Source organism: Salvelinus alpinus, chromosome 2, assembly GCF_045679555.1.
Source record: "Salvelinus alpinus chromosome 2, SLU_Salpinus.1, whole genome shotgun sequence".
NCBI lineage: Eukaryota > Metazoa > Chordata > Actinopteri > Salmoniformes > Salmonidae > Salvelinus > Salvelinus alpinus.
The window spans coordinates 85,274,474-85,295,671 of record NC_092087.1 but is presented as its reverse complement, the minus strand read 5'-3'; the positions used below and the strand labels follow the sequence as shown (position 1 = coordinate 85,295,671).

At 41.0% G+C, this 21,198-nt stretch overlaps 1 protein-coding gene across 5 annotated transcripts in view; it reads right to left on the bottom strand.

The window, feature by feature from the left end:
- LOC139545058 (zinc finger protein 271-like) overlaps positions 1-17,954 on the bottom strand; it is a 35,701-nt gene extending 17,747 nt beyond the window's left edge. Inside the window, exons 1-4 of one of the 5 annotated variants that reach the window (XM_071352466.1) lie at positions 17,845-17,954; positions 11,102-11,255; positions 9,702-9,833; positions 5,502-5,978 (exon numbers count right to left, since the gene is read on the bottom strand). In XM_071352466.1, coding sequence (XP_071208567.1) covers positions 5,947-5,978; positions 9,702-9,833; positions 11,102-11,255; positions 17,845-17,853 — 327 coding nt within the window. In that variant the 5' untranslated portion in view covers positions 17,854-17,954 and the 3' untranslated portion in view covers positions 5,502-5,946. Of the gene's footprint in view, positions 1-5,501; positions 9,834-11,101; positions 11,256-17,844 lie in introns of those variants that run through there. The other 4 variants (XM_071352438.1, XM_071352442.1, XM_071352451.1 and 1 more) reach the window with 4 other exon arrangements.
- Between the last annotated feature and the right edge of the window lie 3,244 nt (positions 17,955-21,198).

The following is a 21,198-nucleotide window of genomic DNA, read 5'->3' as shown; positions in this document are numbered from 1 at the left end:
GAATCCAAGCAGTACATCTCTCCACAATAGTGTAAGATCTTCATAAATGTGTTCAATTATAAATCTACTGATGTCTTGCCACAGTTTTCTTACATGCATACAATGCCAAAAAAAGATGCAACACTGTTTCTGGGTGGTCATTACAAAAAGGAGCAATTTAAGTTGATGTTTTCCTTAAACTTCTTCATATAGTGGTTAGCAGGATAATATTTATTAATAATTTAAAAGGAAACTTCCTTAGTTTTGTTAACAAGTAGGTATATGTGTGGCAACATCCAAACTTTTTCTCAACAGATATTATCAATAAATCCGTTCCAATAATGCATGACATAAGGTATATGATACAATATCCTGCTGAAACAAGGTTCGTATCGCTCTGTTGTTGAATGGACCAAAAAAGAAACAAATCTTTCCTACTGACGAGTCAACAGGGTTAATGGAAGGTAGGTTCTGAGGCCAGGTCTTGACACGTTCCTGAATAACAAAGCAACACCTGAGGGAATGGCATCTAAAACAATTGCAAAATCTTTAGGTGTTACAGGGACCTTGTAAAGTGATAAGAATTCCTTATCTGAATAGGCCTCTCGTGAGGGGGTGTCTGAGAATTACTACTTCTGGTCTTTCACTGCTGCTATAATGGCAGCTGCTGTACACTACTAGCACAGATAGGGCAAAGAGCTGTTTATGCAAGTCTTTGCAATGGGTGCGTCAAACCTAATTCACAAGTAATTCTCCTGTCAAAAATAAACGTAAGTCCAGTGGTGGAAAAAGAACCCAATTGTCATACTTGAGTCAAAGTAAAGATACCATAATAGAAAATGACAAGTAAAAGTGAAAGACACCCAGTAAAATTCTACTTGAGTAAAAGTCTAAAAGTAGTTGGTTTCTAATATACTTATCTATCAAAATAAATGTAATTGCTCAAATATACTTAAGTATTAAAAGTAAAAGTATGAATAATTAAAATGTCCTTATACTAAGCAAACCAGACGGCACAATTTTCTTGTTTTTAAAAATGTACGGATAGGCAGGGGCACACTCCAACACTCAGAAATAATTTACAAACAAAACATTTGTGTTTAGTGAGTCTGCCAGATCAGAGGAAGTAGGGATGACCGGGGATGTTCTCTTGATAAGTGTGTGAATTGAACCATTTTCTGTACTGCTAAGTATATCATTTTCTTTAGGAATGTAGTGAAGTAAAAGTAAAAGTAAAAGTTGTAAATATATAAATACTAAAGTAAAGTACTGATTCCCCCCAAAAACGACTTAAAACTTCTTCAGGCTGCAAGCCCGAGGTCGGTACACTTATGACAACATCCAGCTCAAGTGCAGGGCGCGAAATTCAAAATATATTTTTTTGAAATATTTAACTTTCACACATTAACAAGTCCAATACAGCATTTGAAAGATAAACATCTTGTGAATCCAGCCAACATGTCCGATTTTTAAAATGTTTTACAGCGAAAACACCACGTATATTTATGTTAGCTCACCACCAAATACAAAAAAGGACAGACATTTTTCACAGCACAGGTAGCATGCACAAAGCCAACCTAACTAACCAAGATCCAACCAAACTAACCAAGAAACAACTTCATCAGATGACAGTCCTATAACATGTTACACAATAAATCTATGTTTTGTTCGAAAAATGTGCATATTTGAGGTATAAATCAGTTTTACATTGATGCTACCATCACAGCTACCGTCAAAAATAGCACCGAAGCAACCAGAGTAATTAGACACCAACATCAAATATCTAAATACTCATCATAAAACTTTTCTGAAAAATATATGGTGTATAGAAAATGAAAGACGAAGATCTTGTGAATACAGAAAATATTTCAGATTTTTTAAGTGTTTTACAAAACACAATATAGCGTTATATTAGCTTACTACAATAGCTAACACACAACAGCATTGCTTCAAGGCAAACGGTACCGATAGCACAGTTCGACAGATATATGAAATAGCATCCCAAAATGGGTCCTACTTTTGGTGGTCTTCCATCAGAATGTTGTACAAGGAGTCCTTTGTCCAGAACCGTCGTTGTTTGGAATAAGAACGACTTCTTTCCCTCTTGAATTAGCAAGCGCACTGGCTAAGTGGTGCTAAGCTCTCCTTCGTGAACAAAGTCAAACAACGCAACACGCCTAACGTCCCGAATAAATTTCATTAATCTAATAAACCTATATTGAAAAAACATACTTTACGATGATATTGTGACATGTATCAAATAAAATCAAAGCCGGAGATAGTATTCGCCTATAACGACGGTTTTCCAGAAGGCAATTCCAGGTTCAACTTCGCGCTTTCGAAAATACAGGAAACGGCGGACCAGTCATTCCAAGAGGATTTATTCCACTTCAGAGCAAGATAATCCACTCATTTCTTCTCTCACTTCCGCTTGACATCTAGGGGAAGGTGTATGACCTGTATGTATATCAATACGTGTCATGCCCATTTATAGGCAAGCTCTTGAACAGAGACCTCCGATTTCAGAAACGCACTTCCTGTCAGGAAGTGGGCTGCAGAAGGAGTTCTGTTTCACTCAGAGAAATAATTCAAACGGTTTAAGAAACTAGAGAGTGTTTTCTATCCAATAGTAATAATAATATGCATATTGTACGAGCAAGAATTGAGTACGAGGCCGTTTGAAATGGGCACAGTTTTCCAAGTTAGTCAATACGCCCCCTGCAGCCAGAAGAAGTTTTAAGTAACACTTTAAAGTATTTTTACTTAAGTACTTTACACCACTGCGTAAGTCTTTCTTCTAAACTACAGACAAATATACTGTATTTATAACTAACTCCCTTCTGTCTATGTATATAACTTGTATACAATAAAATAAATAACAATAAACATAACGCTTTATAGCTACAATAAAGCTAACGTTAGCTAGCTAATGACAAGCTCATCTCTGCTGCCTGAATGGTTTCAAGTTTCCCTCGTCTGGGTTTTTTGCTGTTAGCTAACACATGGACAAGCAGTAGCCTACTGCATGTAGTCAGGCTACAACAATTACCAAAATTTTATTTTTACACTGCACAAATCATTGAGAACAGTCAGCACTCGAATGCTAGCTAACAAAAGTTAGTTGATTGTAACATTGACACTATTTGTGTGCTGACTACAGGTTTAACTAACGTTAGTTGATTGTAACATTGACACTATCTGTGTGCTGACTACAGGTTTAACTAACGTTAGTTGATTGTAACATTGACACTGTGTGCTGACTACAGGTTTAACTAACGTTAGTTGATTGTAACATTGACACTGTGTGCTGACTACAAGTTTAACTAACGTTAGCTGATTGTAACATTGACACTGTGTGTGGACCACAGGTTTGGAGGCCCCTCTAAAGATGAACCCTCAATCCTAAAACATGGTACATGATTAAACATTAAGGCGCAATAAGTTGTGTTATCATGAATATATATACTCAGCTAGAGGAGAGAACATGATACATGAAAAATATTATTTTTCTTTCTCAACTTTCACTAAATTTCTCTCTCTTTCTCCTTCTCTAGGATCTGTCGTTCCACCCTCCTGCATCTGTCTGTGTCTTCTCTCCCTGCCCCGTACAGTCTGTGATGTCATGAAGAACTCTCTTGTCCATGATCATCTATTCTCTGTGGCCCCTCCACGAGCTGCACCTGTCCGCCCTGGACCGTCGCCTAGCGACCGTGCTCAGAACCTTGAGCCGTTGCCAGGAGCAACAGTGTAGCCTCCATGGAGGAGGCGAGGAGGATGTCACTCATTATAAGACCTTGGTTACACCTGTGACACATGCAGGGTAGTCTCTTAGAAAAAAGGATTCCAAATGGGTTCTTCAGCTGTCCACATAGGAGAACCCTTTTGGGTTCCAGGTAGAACCCTTTTGGTTTCCAGTTGTGTTGTGACAAGGTAGGGGTGGTATACAGAACATAGCCCAATTTGGTAAAAGACCCAAGTCCATATTATGGAAAGAACAGCTCAAATAAGCAAAGGGAAACAACAGTCCATCATTACTTTAAGTCATGAAGGTCAGTCAATACGGAAAATGTCAAGAACTTTGAGTTTCTTCAAGTGCAGTCGCAAAAACCATCAAGCGCTATGATGAAACTGGCTCTCATGAGGACCCCCACAGGAAAGGAAGACCCAGAGTTACATGAAGAGGGTAAGTTCATTAGAGTTAACTGCAGCTCAGATTGCAGCCCAAATACATGCTTCACAGGGTTCAACTAACAGACATCTCTCAACATTAACTGTTCAGAGGAATCAGGCATTCATGGTCGAATTGCTGCAAAGAAACCACTACTAAAGGACACCAATAATAATAAGAGACTTGCTTGGGCCAAGAAACACGAGCAATGGACATTAGACGGGTGGAAATCTGTCCTTTGGTCTGATGAGTCCACATTTGAGATTTTTGGTTCCAACCTCTGTGTCTTTGTGAGACACAGAGTTGGTGAACAGATGATCTCCCCATGTGTGGTTCCCAGCATGAAGCATGGAGGAGGTGGTGTGGGGGTGCTTTTGTGCTTTGTGGTGACATTGTCGGTATTTTATTTAGAATTCAAGGTACACTTAACCAGCATGGCTACCACAGCATTCTACAGCGATACGCCAGCCCAGCTGGTTTGCGCTTAGTGGGACTATCATTTGTTTTTCAACAGGACAATGACCTAAAACACACCTCCAGGCTGTATCAGGACTATTTGACCAATAACAAGAGTGATGGAGTGCTGCATCAAAATGAAGTGATGGCACCGGAGGGGATGGCTGCCGTCTTACCGGCTCTTAACCAACCATGCTATTTTGTTGTTTTTTTCGCGTTGTTCCTCACTTGTTTTGTACATAATGTTGCTGCTACCGTCTCTTATGACCGAAAAGAGCTTCTGGACATCAGAACTGCGATTACTCACCTCAGATTAGACAAAGAGTTTTCTTCAATGAGTTGGACGGGAGGGATATACTACCCGACCAGGCCCAGATTCCCATCATTCGCTGGAGAAGGAAACTGAGATTTTGCGGAGAAAGATCAGGGTGCCTTGTGAGGATCAGGCGACAAGTGGCTAATCTGCCTTTGCCTTCCGTCCTGCTAGCTAACGCTCAATCGCTGGAAAATAAATGGGACGAACTGAAAGCACGTATATCCTACCAATGGGACATAAACTTTTAATAGCTTATGTTTCACCGAGTCGTGGCTGAACAACGACATTAAGAACATACAGCTAGAATATTGCCTCAGATATATGTCACTCTTACAAGAACTTGTGAATTCAATTAGGCTTTAATACAAAGTAGCAAATGCCGTGCTGGTCCACGAAACAGACGATTTCCCTGAGCACTGGCTCTGCTTTTATACACATATAGCATATGACTACATCCCTTATGTTACGAATCCCTTTTGGCCCGGGCAGTCTAGGGTGATGGTATCGAGACCCGTAACATAACTCATGCAAATTATAGCAGTGAAAAAGTAACAGTGAGAACAAAAACCACAGACAACTAAATTACCGTCAAACACTCAGGGTTTATTTGCAAACACACAGTAAACAGGGGGCAGGAAAAGGGGCTGAGCTGGACCTAAGGAAAGAAACAAATATCCAAAAACACCCCTAAACTAGCCTACTTCAACAACAGCTAACTAACTAACCAAAAACACAGAGGGTGGTCCGCCCAGTTCTATTTAGACAAAGTTTACCTACAGGTAGTGTATGCCTATGGGCAACTTGTCTTAGTACCCCCTTCCCCACCATGAACAAATAGTCAAACACCAAAACAATACTCACAGCATAACGGACAAAGTGACATGTAGCTGCTAAAACCAAACAAGAGATCTACAGACAGATGGTATTGAGAGAGAGATTGCTCTCCAGAGAAAACAACTGACAGGGTTTTTAAACCAAGGGAAAGGGGTTGTGATTGGGTAAGGGAAAAGGAGCAGGTGTCTTCTGATTAGCGACTGATTGGGGAATGATGAGTGTCACCTGTGAGGGGAGAAGGAGAGAAAAGAAATACACACACAGGAAACCTGTATCCGTAACACCATATGTAAATTAAGTTACTCCCCTTAGTCCTTCTGCCACCATTATCTTTTAGTCTGAGTTCTTTGCGTGTTCACGCCCAATAATGCCCATATCTGCTTCCGGATAGATTACAATGGTGGCAGGACCCCTTCATACAAAAATAATACATACATTGCATGCTCATGTTTCACCTGTTGGTCATTCTGCTACCATTCTCCTTCCTGTGTCCTTCTGACAATAGTATGTCCAGCTGTCATAAATGTACTTATGGCCTTGGTTAATGTACTCTTTGGCATGTTACCCTTTTCATAAATAGCAAATGTACTGGGTGTCATCTTCTCTTCCTATGGCCAATGTACTTTTTGTCCTTGCTACTTCAGCATGGCAACTACACCTATTTATATTACATTAGCTCCCACAAAGGCACCTCAGCAAAGAAGAAGCCACTGCTCCAAAACTGCCATAAAAAAGCCAGACTACGGTTTGCAACTGCACATTGGGACAAAGATCGTACTTTTTGGAGAAATGTCCTCTGGTCTGATGAAACAAAAATGGAACTGTTTGGCCATAATGACCATCATTATCTTTGGAGGAAAAAGGGGGAGGCTTGTAAGCCGAAGAACACCATCCCAACCGTGAAGCACGGGGGTGGCTACATCATGTTTTGGGGGTGCTTTGCTGCAGAAGGGACTGGTGCACTTCACAAAATAGATGGCATCATAAGGAAAGGAAATTATGTGGATATCTTGAAGCAACATCTCAAGACATCAGTCAGGAAGTTAAAGTTTGGTCGCAAATGGGTTTTCCAAATGGACAATGACCCCAAGCATACTTCTGAAGTTGTGGCAAAATGGCTTAAGGACAAAAAAGTCAAGGTATTGGAGAGGCCATCACAAAGACCCGACCTCAATCCTATAGAAAAATGTGTGGGCAGAACTGAAAAAGTGTATGCAAGCAAGGAGGCCTACAAACCTGACTCAGTTACACCAGCTCTGTCAGGAGGAATGAGCCAAAATTCACCCAACTTATTGTGGGAAGCTTGTGGAAGGCTACCCGAAACATTTGACCAAAGTTAAACAATTTAAAGGCAATGCTACCAAATACTAATTGAGTGTATGTAAACTTCTGACCCACTGGGTATGTGATGAAAGAAATAAAAGTTAATCTTTACTATTATTCTGACATTTCACAATCTTAAAATAAATGAACTTAAACCTAAATGAACTAAAAAAGGGAATTATTACTCAGATTAAATGTCAGGAATTGTGAAAAACTGAGTTTAAATGTATTTGGCTAAGGTGTATGTAAACTTCTGACTTCAACTGTATGCATCTGTTGGTCACAGATACCTTAAAAAAACGGTAGTCAGTATCTGGTGTGACCACCATTTGCCTCATGCAGTGCGACATAAGATAAAGGATTTAATGTATTTTTGTATTGAATACATGTGTCGTGGAAATTACTACCAAGGACTCAGTCAAACTTAAATGAATCATTCTTTACTTTCAGCAAGCTGGAAAAGTTGCAACAAACTTAATGCACCATAGTACACATCGGTCGGGAGCTCTTTCGGGGCAGTCACGTTAGTTCTCTTATATACTGCTTACACAGACAAGTTATATTTGCATGATTTACATTATTCATCATTAACGTTTGGTTCCTGCATGTAACTTATAGAACATATTCTGGGCATTCTGCCAAAAGGTCTGAGGGGATCATGACTGTCTCCCCCTCACATCTATACCCAGCACCTACAGGAACCAATGATGTATGAGACAAGATGTACAATTCAAGGCTCTCTCTTCAGACAACATTTCCCCCACACATGAATATACCCCTACTATTGGTGAAACATTTTATTGTACATTATTTAATGGAAAATATGAGATAATAAAATAAGATACAGCTCTGAACACCTCCTCCCCACCACACACACACACCACTCCAAGACGATTGATACATAGGGATCCAGAGCTGCATATTATGCTACACAGTTTACCATGGTAATCAGACTTAAACTGTTAGAGAATGGGAGACATAACTCTTTGCAATATGTTTTCTATTGAAATGTTATTTAGGAATCTGGAACCGGTGCCAGAGAGAAACGAGATGAAAGAAAACATGTTTGAGCTTTCTGGTGTTGTTTCAGTGACCCTGAATGAGCAAAGCTCTTTCCACATAGACAGGAGTAAGGTTTCTCTTCTGTGTGTATGCGTTGGTGTGTAGTCAGGGTTCCTGATCGACTGAAGCGCTTCCCACAATGATCACATCTATAAGGCTTCTCTCCTGTGTGTATGCGTTGGTGTCTAGTCAGGGCTCCTGATTTATTGAAGCTCAACCCACACTGAACACAGCTATAAGGCTTCTCTCCTGTGTGTATGCGTTGGTGTACAGTCAGGGATCCTGAGTCACTGAAACTCTTCCCACACTGATCACAGTTATAAGGCTTCTCTCCTGTGTGTATTCGTTGGTGTACAGTCAGGGATCCTGAACGATTGAAGCTCTTCCCACACTGAACACAGCTATAAGGCTTCTCTCCTGTGTGTATGAGTTGGTGTGTAGTCAGGGTGGAATCTTGAGTAAAACTCTTCCCACACTGATCACAGCTATAAGGCTTCTCTCCTGTGTGTATGCGTTGGTGTAGAGTCAGGGATCTTGAATGATTGAAACTCTTTCCACACTGATCACAGCTATAAGGCTTCTCTCCTGTGTGTATGCGTTGGTGTATAGTCAGGTATCCTGAATCATTGAAGCTCTTCCCACACTGATCACAGTTATAAGGCTTCTCTCCTGTGTGTATGCGTTGGTGTATAATCAGGGATCCTGAATGATTGAAGCTCTTCCTACACTGATCACAGCTATAAGGCTTCTCTCCTGTGTGTATGCGTTGGTGTCTAGTCAGGGATCCTGAATAATTGAAGCGCTTCCCACACTGATCACAGTTATAAGGCTTCTCTCCTGTGTGTATGCGTTGGTGCATAGTCAGGTGTCCTGATTGATTGAAGCTCTTTCCACACTGATCACATCTATAAGGCTTCTCTCCTGTGTGTATGCGTTGGTGTTTAGTCAGGTTTCCTGAATTATTGAAGCTCTTCCCACACTGATCACAGCTATAAGGCTTCTCTCCTGTGTGTATGCGTTGGTGTATAGTCAGGTATCCTGAATGATTGAAGCTCTTCCCACACTGATCACATCTATAAGGCTTCTCTCCTGTGTGTATGCGTTGGTGTCTAGTCAGGGCTCCTGATTTATTGAAGCTCAACCCACACTGAACACAGCTATAAGGCTTCTCTCCTGTGTGTATTCGTTGGTGTACAGTCAGGGATCCTGAACGATTGAAGCTCTTCCCACACTGAACACAGCTATAAGGCTTCTCTCCTGTGTGTATGAGTTGGTGTGTAGTCAGGGTGGAATCTTGAGTAAAACTCTTCCCACACTGATCACAGCTATAAGGCTTCTCTCCTGTGTGTTTGTGTTGGTGTCTAGTCTGGGCTCCTGACTGATTTAAGTATTTCCCACAATCAAAGCAGTTATAAGGTCCCTCCCCTGAATGAATTCTCAGATTATATTTTAAGGTTTTAGATGCATGCTCTAGAGTGTGAATTTGCTCATGAATTGTCAAGTCTTGTTTAGCAAAACTCTTCCCACAGTCAGAGCAGCAGTGGTGAGGGTTCTTCCCTATACCTCTATGCTGGTGTTTCTTGAGGTGTTCTGGTCTGGAGAGACTCTTCTCTTTCTTGTCAGCATCATGATGTTGTTGAGGCTCCCCAGATGATAAGCCCCTCCCACTAAGAGAGCAACGATTAGGGATGTCCCCTGTGAAACAAAGACATTGAATAGTTTAGGTTTTTCAAATATGGGTCCATAAACAGATGGGTCCTTCCATGTAATTAAGGCCTTTTGCGTCCCTTTCATATTTTTCCAGTAGAAATTGTGCACCAGTATTACATTTTAAATCGTTGACATGCTTTGAAAGAACAATTTCTCTAATGAACCTGTTTACATGGACACATCTGAAATCAGGCTGATGGGACTTTGATAAATGCAGAAAATAGCCACAAAAAAAAAAAACTTTACCACAGCCACTGTTATTTTTTTTAAAGCAATTCGGAAAAATAAGGTTTATGTGCAAACTATTTCTAATCTGCATATTTTCAGTTTTTCCTGAACTCACTGGACTCGGTCAAAATAAGTTAGCTGGCGCTGCTTGTGTTAGCACATGCAAAAATTAAATAGACATCTATAACTCTGATTAAAGTGTTTCATGTCCTAATCATTCTAAAGATTGTTCAGAAAACCAGGTGTTTTTAAAGGCGTATGCTTCCTTCTGTTATGACCTTACACATATTAAGATCAGCAGAGTAAGGTGTTTACATGACTAATGCCAAACTCAGCCTACTGCCATAATCAGTTTCATAGGAAATTATTAGTGTGCATGTAAAGCCCTAGTTATTTGGTTACTTTGACAGTCATTTCTGAACATTATTTATTTCATGTAATTAGTGATTCATTTACATCTGCCCCTCATTTTAAGCTCTTCCCATGTTTTAATATAGTGAAACTGTTCCTTACATTTTTGGGCAAAAGAAACATTGAACATTAAATAGTCAAATCATAGAGTAAAAGCAGGTTTCCTGGTTCTAGTCTTATTGATTCTCTGGTGTTTTTTGTAGAAAACTGAGCAAGTGAACCATTTTACCCAGAAATTGATATGGTAGAATAATGTTTTTGTGGAGCTAGCATTCAATTTTCACTCCCCGTGGAACAAAACTAGCTTCCATTACCCCTGTCATGAGCAAATGTATGGCTGATTTAAAGGACTATTTCACCATTGTAAACTAGTGGTTTTGTTGTTCTCAGTAGTCCGCTGTTACTTTATTTAGCACATTAGCACTTCCTACAATATGTATTTTCATATAACCTCTTGAGATGGGAAAACATGTTTTTATGAAGCTGAACATGTGCTCTTCATGAAAGAATGTTAAAATTAGGTGAAATCAAACATTTTTGGGGGGACTACCAAATATTTTCATCAATATATAATTAACCAATTAATTGTTAAAGAAGCAGAGTAATCCACACACCATTGTTTTTACTTAATGAAATCATATCTCCATGTTCCTCTTCTCCTCTCTCAGTTCCACTCTGCCCCGGTGTTTTCCTGCAGTCGACCAGAACCAGCAGTAAAGTACGGAGAGGCGGTCGACTTGGGGACTCCTGGAGGGTGAAGAAACATTTCTGTTGGCCACAAGAAGTATTACAGTTGATCATTAAACCAAATATTGTATTAAATATTCAGTCTGAACCTCTGATTTGGGTGCATCCTTCGAATTTCCCCTTTTACCTGAAATGTTCCCTACAACCCTCAAATTAGAGAGCATTGGATTGGTGGGAATGGGCGAGTTTCCACCATATATCTCATACCAGTCATTTCCTATCAAACAACACGGAAGAGGAGAAGCAAGAGGGATAACTGGGCCCAAGATACGGCTTCTGGCTTATTTGATCAATATACATTTTCGTAATGAGTTGGTTGTTAGGAGTGTATTGGTAAAAGTAGGACACGTCACATCCCGGCAACTTTGAGGGGGGGGGAAAAACACTTTTTATGGGAGTAGTGCCTGGTCGTCACTAGTTACCACAAACCACACCCATTTCTACAATGGATCTTTTTAAATGTGATTTTAACCCTAACCTTAAACACTAACTTTATGCCTAACCCTAAATAAATACAAATACGATATAGACGTTTGACATTGTGGCAACTCGTGAACACGCTTATCTGCCCTCTCATTGGCTATAATGGTCCCACCTGATCTTGCCTCTTCCCGATTGCCTTCCAGCTGCGTTTCAAACTCAACAACCCTCAGCCCTAAACCCTCAGCTCTTGAATTGCGTTTTACATCCGAGTGTACCTTAAAATGTCCCTTGCCCAAGCGAGGGAGAGTGATTATGGGTGAGGCAACGTCCTTGGTGGAAATCTTGAAGTTTAACTTAAAAACAAACAACCTAAAGCTATAAATGTACCTAGTAAGCTAACGTATCTAGCTAGTGTCAAGGAAATATTGGTCCAATAATATTTCTCAGATACCCGAACTTCTGAATTCAAATAGACTTTATTTCAAATTAACAAAGCCGAGCTGGTCCAAGGATCATCTGACTTTTCCAGTCTCAGGACATTCCTTCAATACAGTTTCATCCTTACATAGTCACTCCTCTTTCTGTAAAATACCCTTTGACATTTCACCACCATTATCTTTTTGTCTCACTTCTGACTTATTTACGCCCATCTTAGATTATACTGGTGGCGTCACCATAGTACTAACACACACACACAAAAAATATATATAAATATTTTTAAACTAGGCAAGTCAGTTAAGAACACATTCTTATTTACAATGACGGCCTATGAACAGTGGGTTAACCGCCTTGTTCAGGAAAAGAATGACAGATTTTTATCTTGTCAGCTTGGGGATTCGATCTAGCAATCTTTCGGTTACTGGCCCAACACTTCCTGCCGCCCCATACATACATACATACCTAATACAGGTGCATGTCTAATAGTACTTAATTAATACAAACATAGAGTTGAAGTCGAAAGTTTACATACACTTAGGTTGGAGTCTTTAAAACTCGTTTTCAACCACTCCACAAATTTCTTGTAAACAAACTATAGTTTTGGCAAGTCGGTTAGGACATCTACTTTGTGCATGACACAAGTCATTTTTCCAACAATTGTTTACAGACAGATTATTTCACTGTATCACAATTCCAGTGGGTCAGAAGTTTACATAAACTAAGTTGACTGTGCCTTTAAACAGCTTGGAAAATTACAGAAAATTGTGTCATGGCTTTAGAAGCTTCTGATAGGCTAATTAAAAAAAAAAAAATTTTTATTTCACCTTTATTTAACCAGGTAGGCTAGTTGAGAACAAGATCTCATTTGCAACTGCGACCTGGCCAAGATAAAGCATAGCAGTGTGAACAGACAACAACACAGAGTTACACATAGAGTAAACAATAAACAAGTCAATAACATGGTAGAAAAAAGAGAATCTATATACAATGTGTGCAAAAGGCATGAGGAGGTAGGCAATAAATCAAATAATTACAATTTAGCAGATTAACACTGGAGTGATAAATCATCAGATGATCATGTGCAAGTAGAGATACTGGTGTGCAAAAGAGCAGAAAAGTAAATAAATAAAAGCAGTATGGGGGGTGAGGTAGGTAAATTGGGTGGGCAATATACCGATGGACTATGTACAGCTGCAGCGATCGGTTAGCTGCTCGGATAGCAGATGTTTAAAGTTGTTGAGGGAGATAAAAGTCTCCAACTTCAGAGATTGTTGCAATTCGTTCCAGTCGCAGGCAGCAGAGAACTGGAAGGAAAGGCGTCCAAATTAGGTTTTGGCTTTAGGGATGATCAGTGAGATACACCTGCTGGAGCGCGCCCTATGGGTGGGTGTAGCCATCGTGACCAGTGAACTGAGATAAGGCGGCACTTTACCTAGCATAGCCTTGTAGATGACCTAGAGCCAGTGGGTCTGACGACGAACATGTGGCGAGGGCCAGCCGACTAGGGCATACAGGTCGCAGTGGTGGGTCGTATAAGGTGCTTTAGTAACAAAACGGATGGCACTGTGATAAACTGCATCCAGTTTGCTGAGTAGAGTATTGGAAGCTATTTTGTAGATGACATCGCCGAAGTCGAGGATCGGTAGGATAGTCAGTTTTACTAGGGTAAGTTTGGCGGCGTGAGTGGAGGAGGCTTTGTTGCGAAATAGAAAGCCGACTCTAGATTTGATTTTGGATTGGAGATGTTTGATATGAGTCTGGAAGGAGAGTTTGCAGTCTAGCCAGACACCTAGGTACTTATAGATGTCCACATATTCTAGGACGGAACCGTCCAGGGTGGTGATGCTAGTCGGGCATGCGGGTGCAGGCAGCGAACGGTTGAAAAGCATGCATTTGGTTTTACTAGCGTTTAAGAGCAGTTGGAGGCCACGGAAGGAGTGTTGTATGGCATTGAAGCTCGTTTGGATGTTAAATAGCACAGTGTCCAAGGAAGGGCCAGAAGTATACAGAATAGTGTCGTCTGCGTAGAGGTGGATCAGGGAATTGCCCGCAGCAAGAGCAACATCATTGATATATACAGAGAAAAGATTCGGCCCGAGAATTGATCCCTGAGGTACCCCCATAGAGACTGCCAGAGGACCGGACAGCATGCCCTCCGATTTGACACACTGAACTCTGTCTGCAAAGTAGTTGGTGAACCAGGCAAGGCAGTCAGTAGAAAAACCGAGGCTACTGAGTCTGCCGATAAGAATATAGTGATTGACAGAGTCGAAAGCCTTGGCCAGGTCGATGAAGACGGGGGCGGGGCTGTTGGCCAAGGTTGGAGTCGCCAGGAGGAAGGCATGGCCAGCCGTTGAGAAATGCTTGTTGAAGTTTTCGATTATCACGGATTTATCGGTGGTGACCGTGTTGCCTAGCCTCAGTGCAGTGGGCAGCTGGGAGGAGGTGCTCTTGTTCTCCATGGAATTTACAGTATCCCAGAACTTTTTGGAGTTAGAGCTACAGGATGCAAATTTCTGCTTGAAAAAGCTGGCCTTTGCTTTCCTGACTGACTGCGTGTATTGGTTCCTGACTTCCCTGAACAGTTGCATATCGCGGGGGCTCTTCGATGCTATTGCAGTTCGCCACAGGATGTTTTTGTGCTGGTCGAGGGCAGTCAGGTCTGGAGTGAACCAAGGGCTATATCTGTTCTTAGTTCTGCATTTTTTGAACAGAGCATGCTTGTCTAATATGGTGAGGAAGTAACTTTTAAAGAATGACCAAGCATCCTCAACTGACGGGATGAGGTCAATATCCTTCCAGGGTACCCGGGCCAGGTCGATTAGAAAGGCCTGCTCGCAGAAGTGTTTTAGGGAGAGTTTGACAGTGATGAGGTGTGGTCGTTTCACCGTGGACCCGTAGCGGATACAGGCAATGAGGCAGTGATCGCTGAGATCTTGATTGAAGACAGCAGAGGTGTATTTGGAGGGCAAGTTGGTCAGGATAATGTCTATTAGGGTGCCCATGTTTACGGATTTAGGGTTGTACCTGGTGGGTTCCTTGATGATTGACATAATTTGAGTCAGTTGAAGGTGTACCTTTGGATGTATTTCAAGGCCAACCTTCAAACTCAATGCCTCTTTGCTTGACATCATGGGAAAATCAACAGAAATCAGCCAAAAACTGTAGAAAATAATTGTGGACCTCCACAAGTCTGGTTCATCCTTGGGAGCAATTTCCAAACTGAAGGTACCACGTTCATCTGTACAAACAATAGTACGCAAGTATAAACACCATGGGACCACGCAGCCGTCATACCGCTCAGGAAGTAGACGCGTTCTGTCTCCTAGAGATGAACGTACTTTGTGAAAAGTGCAAATCAATCCCAGAACAGCAAAGGACCTTGCGAAGATGCTGGGGGAAACAGGTACAAAAGTATCTATATCCACAGTAAAATGAGTCCTATATCAACATAACCTGAAAGGCCGCACAGCAAGGAAGAAGCCACTGCTCCAAAACCGCCATAAAAAAGCCAGACTACGGTTTGCAACTGCACATGGGGACAAAGATCATATTTTGGAGAAATGTCCTTTCGTCTGATGAAACAAAATTAGAATTGTTTGGCCATAATGACCATCGTTATGTTTTGGAGGAAAAAGGGGGAGGCTTGCAAGACGAAGAACTCCATCCCAACCGTGAAGAACAGGGGTCATGTTTTGGCAGCATCATGATTTGGGGGTGCTTTGCTGCAGGAGGGACTGGAGCACTTCACAAAATAGATGGCATCATGAGGCAGGAAAGTTATATGGATATATTGAAACAACATCAAGACATCAGTCAGGATGTTAATGCTTGGACGCAAACTGGTCTTCCAAATGGACAATGACCCCAAGCATACTTCCAAAGTTGTGGCAAAATGGCTTAAGGACAACAAAGTCAAGGTACTGGAGTGGCCATCACAAAGCCCTGATCTCAATCCTATAGAAAATGTGGGCAGAACTGAAAAAGCGTGAGTGTAAACTTCTGACCCACTGGGAATGTGATGAAAGAAATAAAAGCTTAAATAAATCATTCTCTCAACTATTATTCTAACATTTCACATTCTTAAAATAAAGTGGTGATCCTAACTGACCTAAGACAGGGAATTTTTACTAGGATTAAGTGTCAGGAATTGTGAAACTGAGTTTAAATGTATTTGGCTACGGAGTATGAACTTCCGACTTCAACTGTGCCTTCCTAATACAGGTACATGTCTAGTGGTTCCTGTAAATTATTAACTAATGTGCATGTCCAATAGCCTTCACAAGACCAGGCTAATGGTAACTATCAATGATTAACTAATGTGCATGTCCAATAGCCTTCACAAGACCAGGCTAATGGTGGCTATCAATGATTAACTAATGTGCATGTCCAATAGCCTTCACAAGACCAGGCTAATGGTAACTATCAATGATTAACTAATGTGCATGTCCAATAGCCTTCACAAGACCAGACATGACCCAGAATGGTTAAGCCTGTATTGACCCAGCTTGCACATAGGTTCTGGTTACACATATACTAATGGTTAACTCCATATCGATTCTGCTGACTACTTCTACGAAAACAGTATAGGTACTCAAAAATCCCCAACACTAGCACTCCTGTCAGGTAGCCAGCTACAGTTACCCATAGCTGGCTAGCTAGTTTTATAGTTTGGTCATTTATTCCAATACATTTCAGAATTGCACTCCTCACTACGAAACTAAGCCAATTTAGGAACACTAATATATATATATATATATATATATATATATATATATATATATATATATATATATATAATTTGCAAGCTAGCTTCATGTTTACTGAGATACCAAACATGCAGGTTGTTGATTAAATTTGACACTTCGCGGCCACCAGAGTTTGACATGTGACTACAGTTTGCAATGAATTGTGGGTCATATCAACCCATCAAGTGACCAAAGTTGTTCACTCGCTCCTTCAAGCTAAATCGAGGGCCAACGTTAGGGAATTAGACCTCCCTTAAGATGGCAATCAAACTGCATCCGGTTTCAACGGGGATACCCCCGAGGGGAAAACAACGTGTTTGGAATGTAGCCATTTATTTTCTTTACTAGAACGGCCAGTTGAATATCTGGTCAAATAATGGCTAATATGTAAGAAATCAGTGAAGGAATGTGAACATTTGCACACTTCGGGAGGAAGGAGATAATTATGTCATAGTCACAGATTCCTAAACATGACTGTATGAACTGCCTTAATTTTGCTGGACCCCAGGAAGAGCAGCTGCTGCCTTGGCAGCTAATGGGGATCCATAATAAATACTGTAATGAAACAAGCTGGGAGCAGGTCTCGAACCCTCGACCTTCTAGCCCGAAGTCCAGCCCGCTATCGACTGTGCCGCAAAAGCATGCTCTAGCTGCAGTGTCGGTATCCGTGCTTATAAATCCAGGGTGGTTACAATACAAATTATATAGTTGTAGGCAACTTTTCAAAAATGTATTTACTTTAACTAGGCAAGTCCGTTAAGAAGAAATTCTTATTTAGAATGACGGCCTATGAACAACGGATTAACAGCCTTTTTCAGGGACAGAACGACAGATGTTTACTTTGTCAGCTCGGCGATTCGGTTACTGACCCAACGCTGTAAACACTAGGCTACCTGCCGCCCAAAACAGAACACAGGCATATGGAGGTTCAAAGATGATGAAAACTAGGCCTAGACATTTTATACAACACAGCGGGCATATAATGTTAAAACCAGACTTACCCGATCCATTGTGGAAGCTACTGTTTCTTTGTATGATATGAACTGCTGTCCTCGTCAACAATTTGCTGTTGTCTTGTTCTTCTTTAAGGTTTTATGGCAGACTACACCTATTGGCGTATTGCCGCCACCTACTGTACGGCGGGTGAACGAAAAATATAAATATCCATCCAAATAGTTTTTATCGTTGGTAAAGAATTCATGCAGGACATCTCTCCATAATTGTGTCAAATCTTCATGAATTTGTTCCATTATAAATCTACTGATGTCTTGCCACAGATTCTTAACATGAATACCATTAAAAAAGATGCAACACTGTTTCTGGGTGGTCATTACACTTGGTACAATTTAAATGTATCTATTTTTTAACTTCTTCATATAGTGGTTGGCAGGTTAATATGAATGAATAATTTTATAATAAACTTCCTATATTGTGTTAGTAAGTACATATTTTGTATTTTACCTTTATTTAACTAGGCAAGTCAGTTAAGAACAAATTCTTATTTTCAATGACAGCCTAGGAACAGTGGGTTAACTGCCTGTTCAGGAGCAGAACGACAGATGTGTACCTTGTCAGCTTGGGGATTTGAACTTGCAACCTTTCAGTTACTAGTCCAAAGCTCTAACCACTAAGCTACCTGCCTCCCCATTGTAACACGTAAATTGACTGAGAACACATTCTAATTCATAGCAACGACCTGGGGAATAGTTACAGGGGAGGGAAGAGGGGATGAATCAGCCAATTGGAAGATGGAAATTATTAGTTGGGCATGATGGGTTGAGGGCCAGATTGGGAATTTAGATCTTTAGTGACCACAGAGAGTCAAGGACACCTGTTTAACGTCCCATCTGAAAGACAGCACCTTACACAGGGTAATGTCCCCAATCACTGCCCTGGGCATTGGGATATTTTTTTTCAGACCAGAGGAAGAGTGCTTCCTAGTGGCCCTCCAACAGCATCTGGTCTCCCATCAAGTGATCAACCAGGACTAACCCTATTTAGCTTCAGAAGCAAGCCAGCAGTGGGATGCAGGTTGGTATGCTGCTAGTTAAATGGTAAGAAGATTGTAACCAGCATCACGCTGCTGCTCCCTCACTAGCTCGCAAGGAGATCAGATCTCAGATTCTCTGTCTTGCAAACACACGTGACATCCCTCTTAAACTATTAACAATCTCTGCCAGCAAAAAGCGAGCTTCGTGCGGCTTGGGGGTATTTCCAGTTCAGGAGTGAGTTTAAAGAACACAACTCAATACAAGAGCACACACAGTACAAGTGAAGTTTAAAACAGTAATTTATTTACAAATACTTACAAATAACAGTGAGAGTCTCTTCAGGAGAGAAGAGATTCTTGTATTTTTTTTATTTTTTTTATTTCACCTTTATTTAACCAGGTAAGCTAGTTGAGAACAAGTTCTCATTTACAATTGCGACCTGGCCAAGATAAAGCAAAGCAGTGCGACACAAACAACAACACAGAGTTACACATGGAATAAACAAGCGTACAGTCAATAACACAATAGAAAAAAAAGAAAGTCTGGCGTGACGAGGTAAGGCAATAAATAGGCCATAGTAGCGAAGTAACTACAATTTAGCAAATTAACACTGGAGTGATAGATGAGCAGATGAAGATGTGCAAGTAGAAATACTGGTGTGCAAAAGAGCAGAAAAGTAAATAAAAACAATATGGGGATGAGGTAGGTGGATTGGGTGGGCTATTGCAGCCTTCTACAGCACAGGAGTATCTGCCTGCATCCTCTTTGCTGACTGGGTCTAGGATCAGGGAGTTTTCTTGAGTCTTTGAGTTGGTGAGATGTTTTTAGTTCTTGTACCAGAAGTAGGTGGGGTTCAGTTAGAGTACAGGTGGTGCTACAGGTCAGTGTCAGATTCCCTTTCTCTGTGGCTGGAGTCTCCTTCACCTGCAGACCTGAAATTAGGTGTAGAAACATCCCTTTGTCAGTACTCTGTGCCATAGACCAAGACTCCATATCTTAAACTGTTTGTGTAATATTACCTGTATTAGTAGTTGTAGAAGTAGTAGATATTATATATTACCTGTGACATTCAGAGTTGTTACAGGGAAGCTGTACCCCCATTCTCTAAATTCTGTTATAAATCTGAACTTGTACTCAGCAGAATCGTTCTCTCTTAGGTCTGTGATTTTCAGGGTGCAGTCCTTCTCTTGAATCGCACGGTCTTTTTTGGGGGCCTTAAGGTACTCAGCACGATCTGCATGCTCTGTGTCCAAGTTCAGGGCTTTAAGCACTTCATCACGTTTCTCTGAATATACTAGTTTGCTTTTAAAACGTCATGAATATTTGGGTGTCTATATGTGCAGGGCAGTTCCACTGTTGAGCCCTTCAAAGCACAGATACTCTGATGAGTGTAAGTCACGTTGAAACAGTTCTGACCAAAAACAACAAACAATTGGAGGTACATCAACTAGTTACAGTAGTTCCACTGTACTGTAAATAAACACTGACTAAAGTTATATCTGTAATGGTATCCATTGTTGCATTGGGTCATCTTAGATTTTTAAAAACACACACACTGCAGGAGAAAGGAGACCCTCAAAGCCTTTCACAGGAGTAGCTGTCTGAATGATATCTCTTAGCTGACAATGTGGACTTGGATAACCATGCTAGACGTTGTCCATTCTTGTACCAAATGTAGGTGGGGTTGTCACTCAGAGGACAGCTGGTGCTACAGGTCAGTGTTACTTTCTGTTCAAACAATGTGTTGATGGGAGACAGCATCACCTGGCTTTTTTGTCCACACTTTATTGCCGTAGTTGCTGAGTTGAGTGTGAATGGAAACCATAGAGAAGTGTCAATCAGTGAGATGTGAGAGACAATTACTAAAGTGACATGGGGACGCCTAACACTGAACACACCAGAATAACACTAAGAAGCATCTTGAATTGTTTGTAGGTTGAACAACCCAGAGAAAAAGGGCAACCACCTGTGATTGCTTTATGCCTCTCTCTAATGTCAATATGCCTTGTCTACTACTGTCTTGGCTAGTTCTTATTGTTTTATTTCACTGTAGAGCCCTCAGTCCCGCTCAAAATGCCTTACATAGCTCTTTTGGCCAACCCCACACACATGTAGAGACCTCACCGGGCTTAACTGGTGCCTCCAGAGACGAAACCTCTCTCATTGTCACTCAATGCCTAGGTTTACCTCCAATGTACTCACATCCTACCATACCATTGTCTGTACATTATGCCCTGAATCTATTCTACCACTCCCAGAAATCTGCTCTTTTTATTCTCTGTCCCCGACGCACTAGACGACCAGTTCTTATAGCCTTCAGCCGTACCCTTATCCTACTCCTCCTCTGTTCTTCTGGTGATGTAG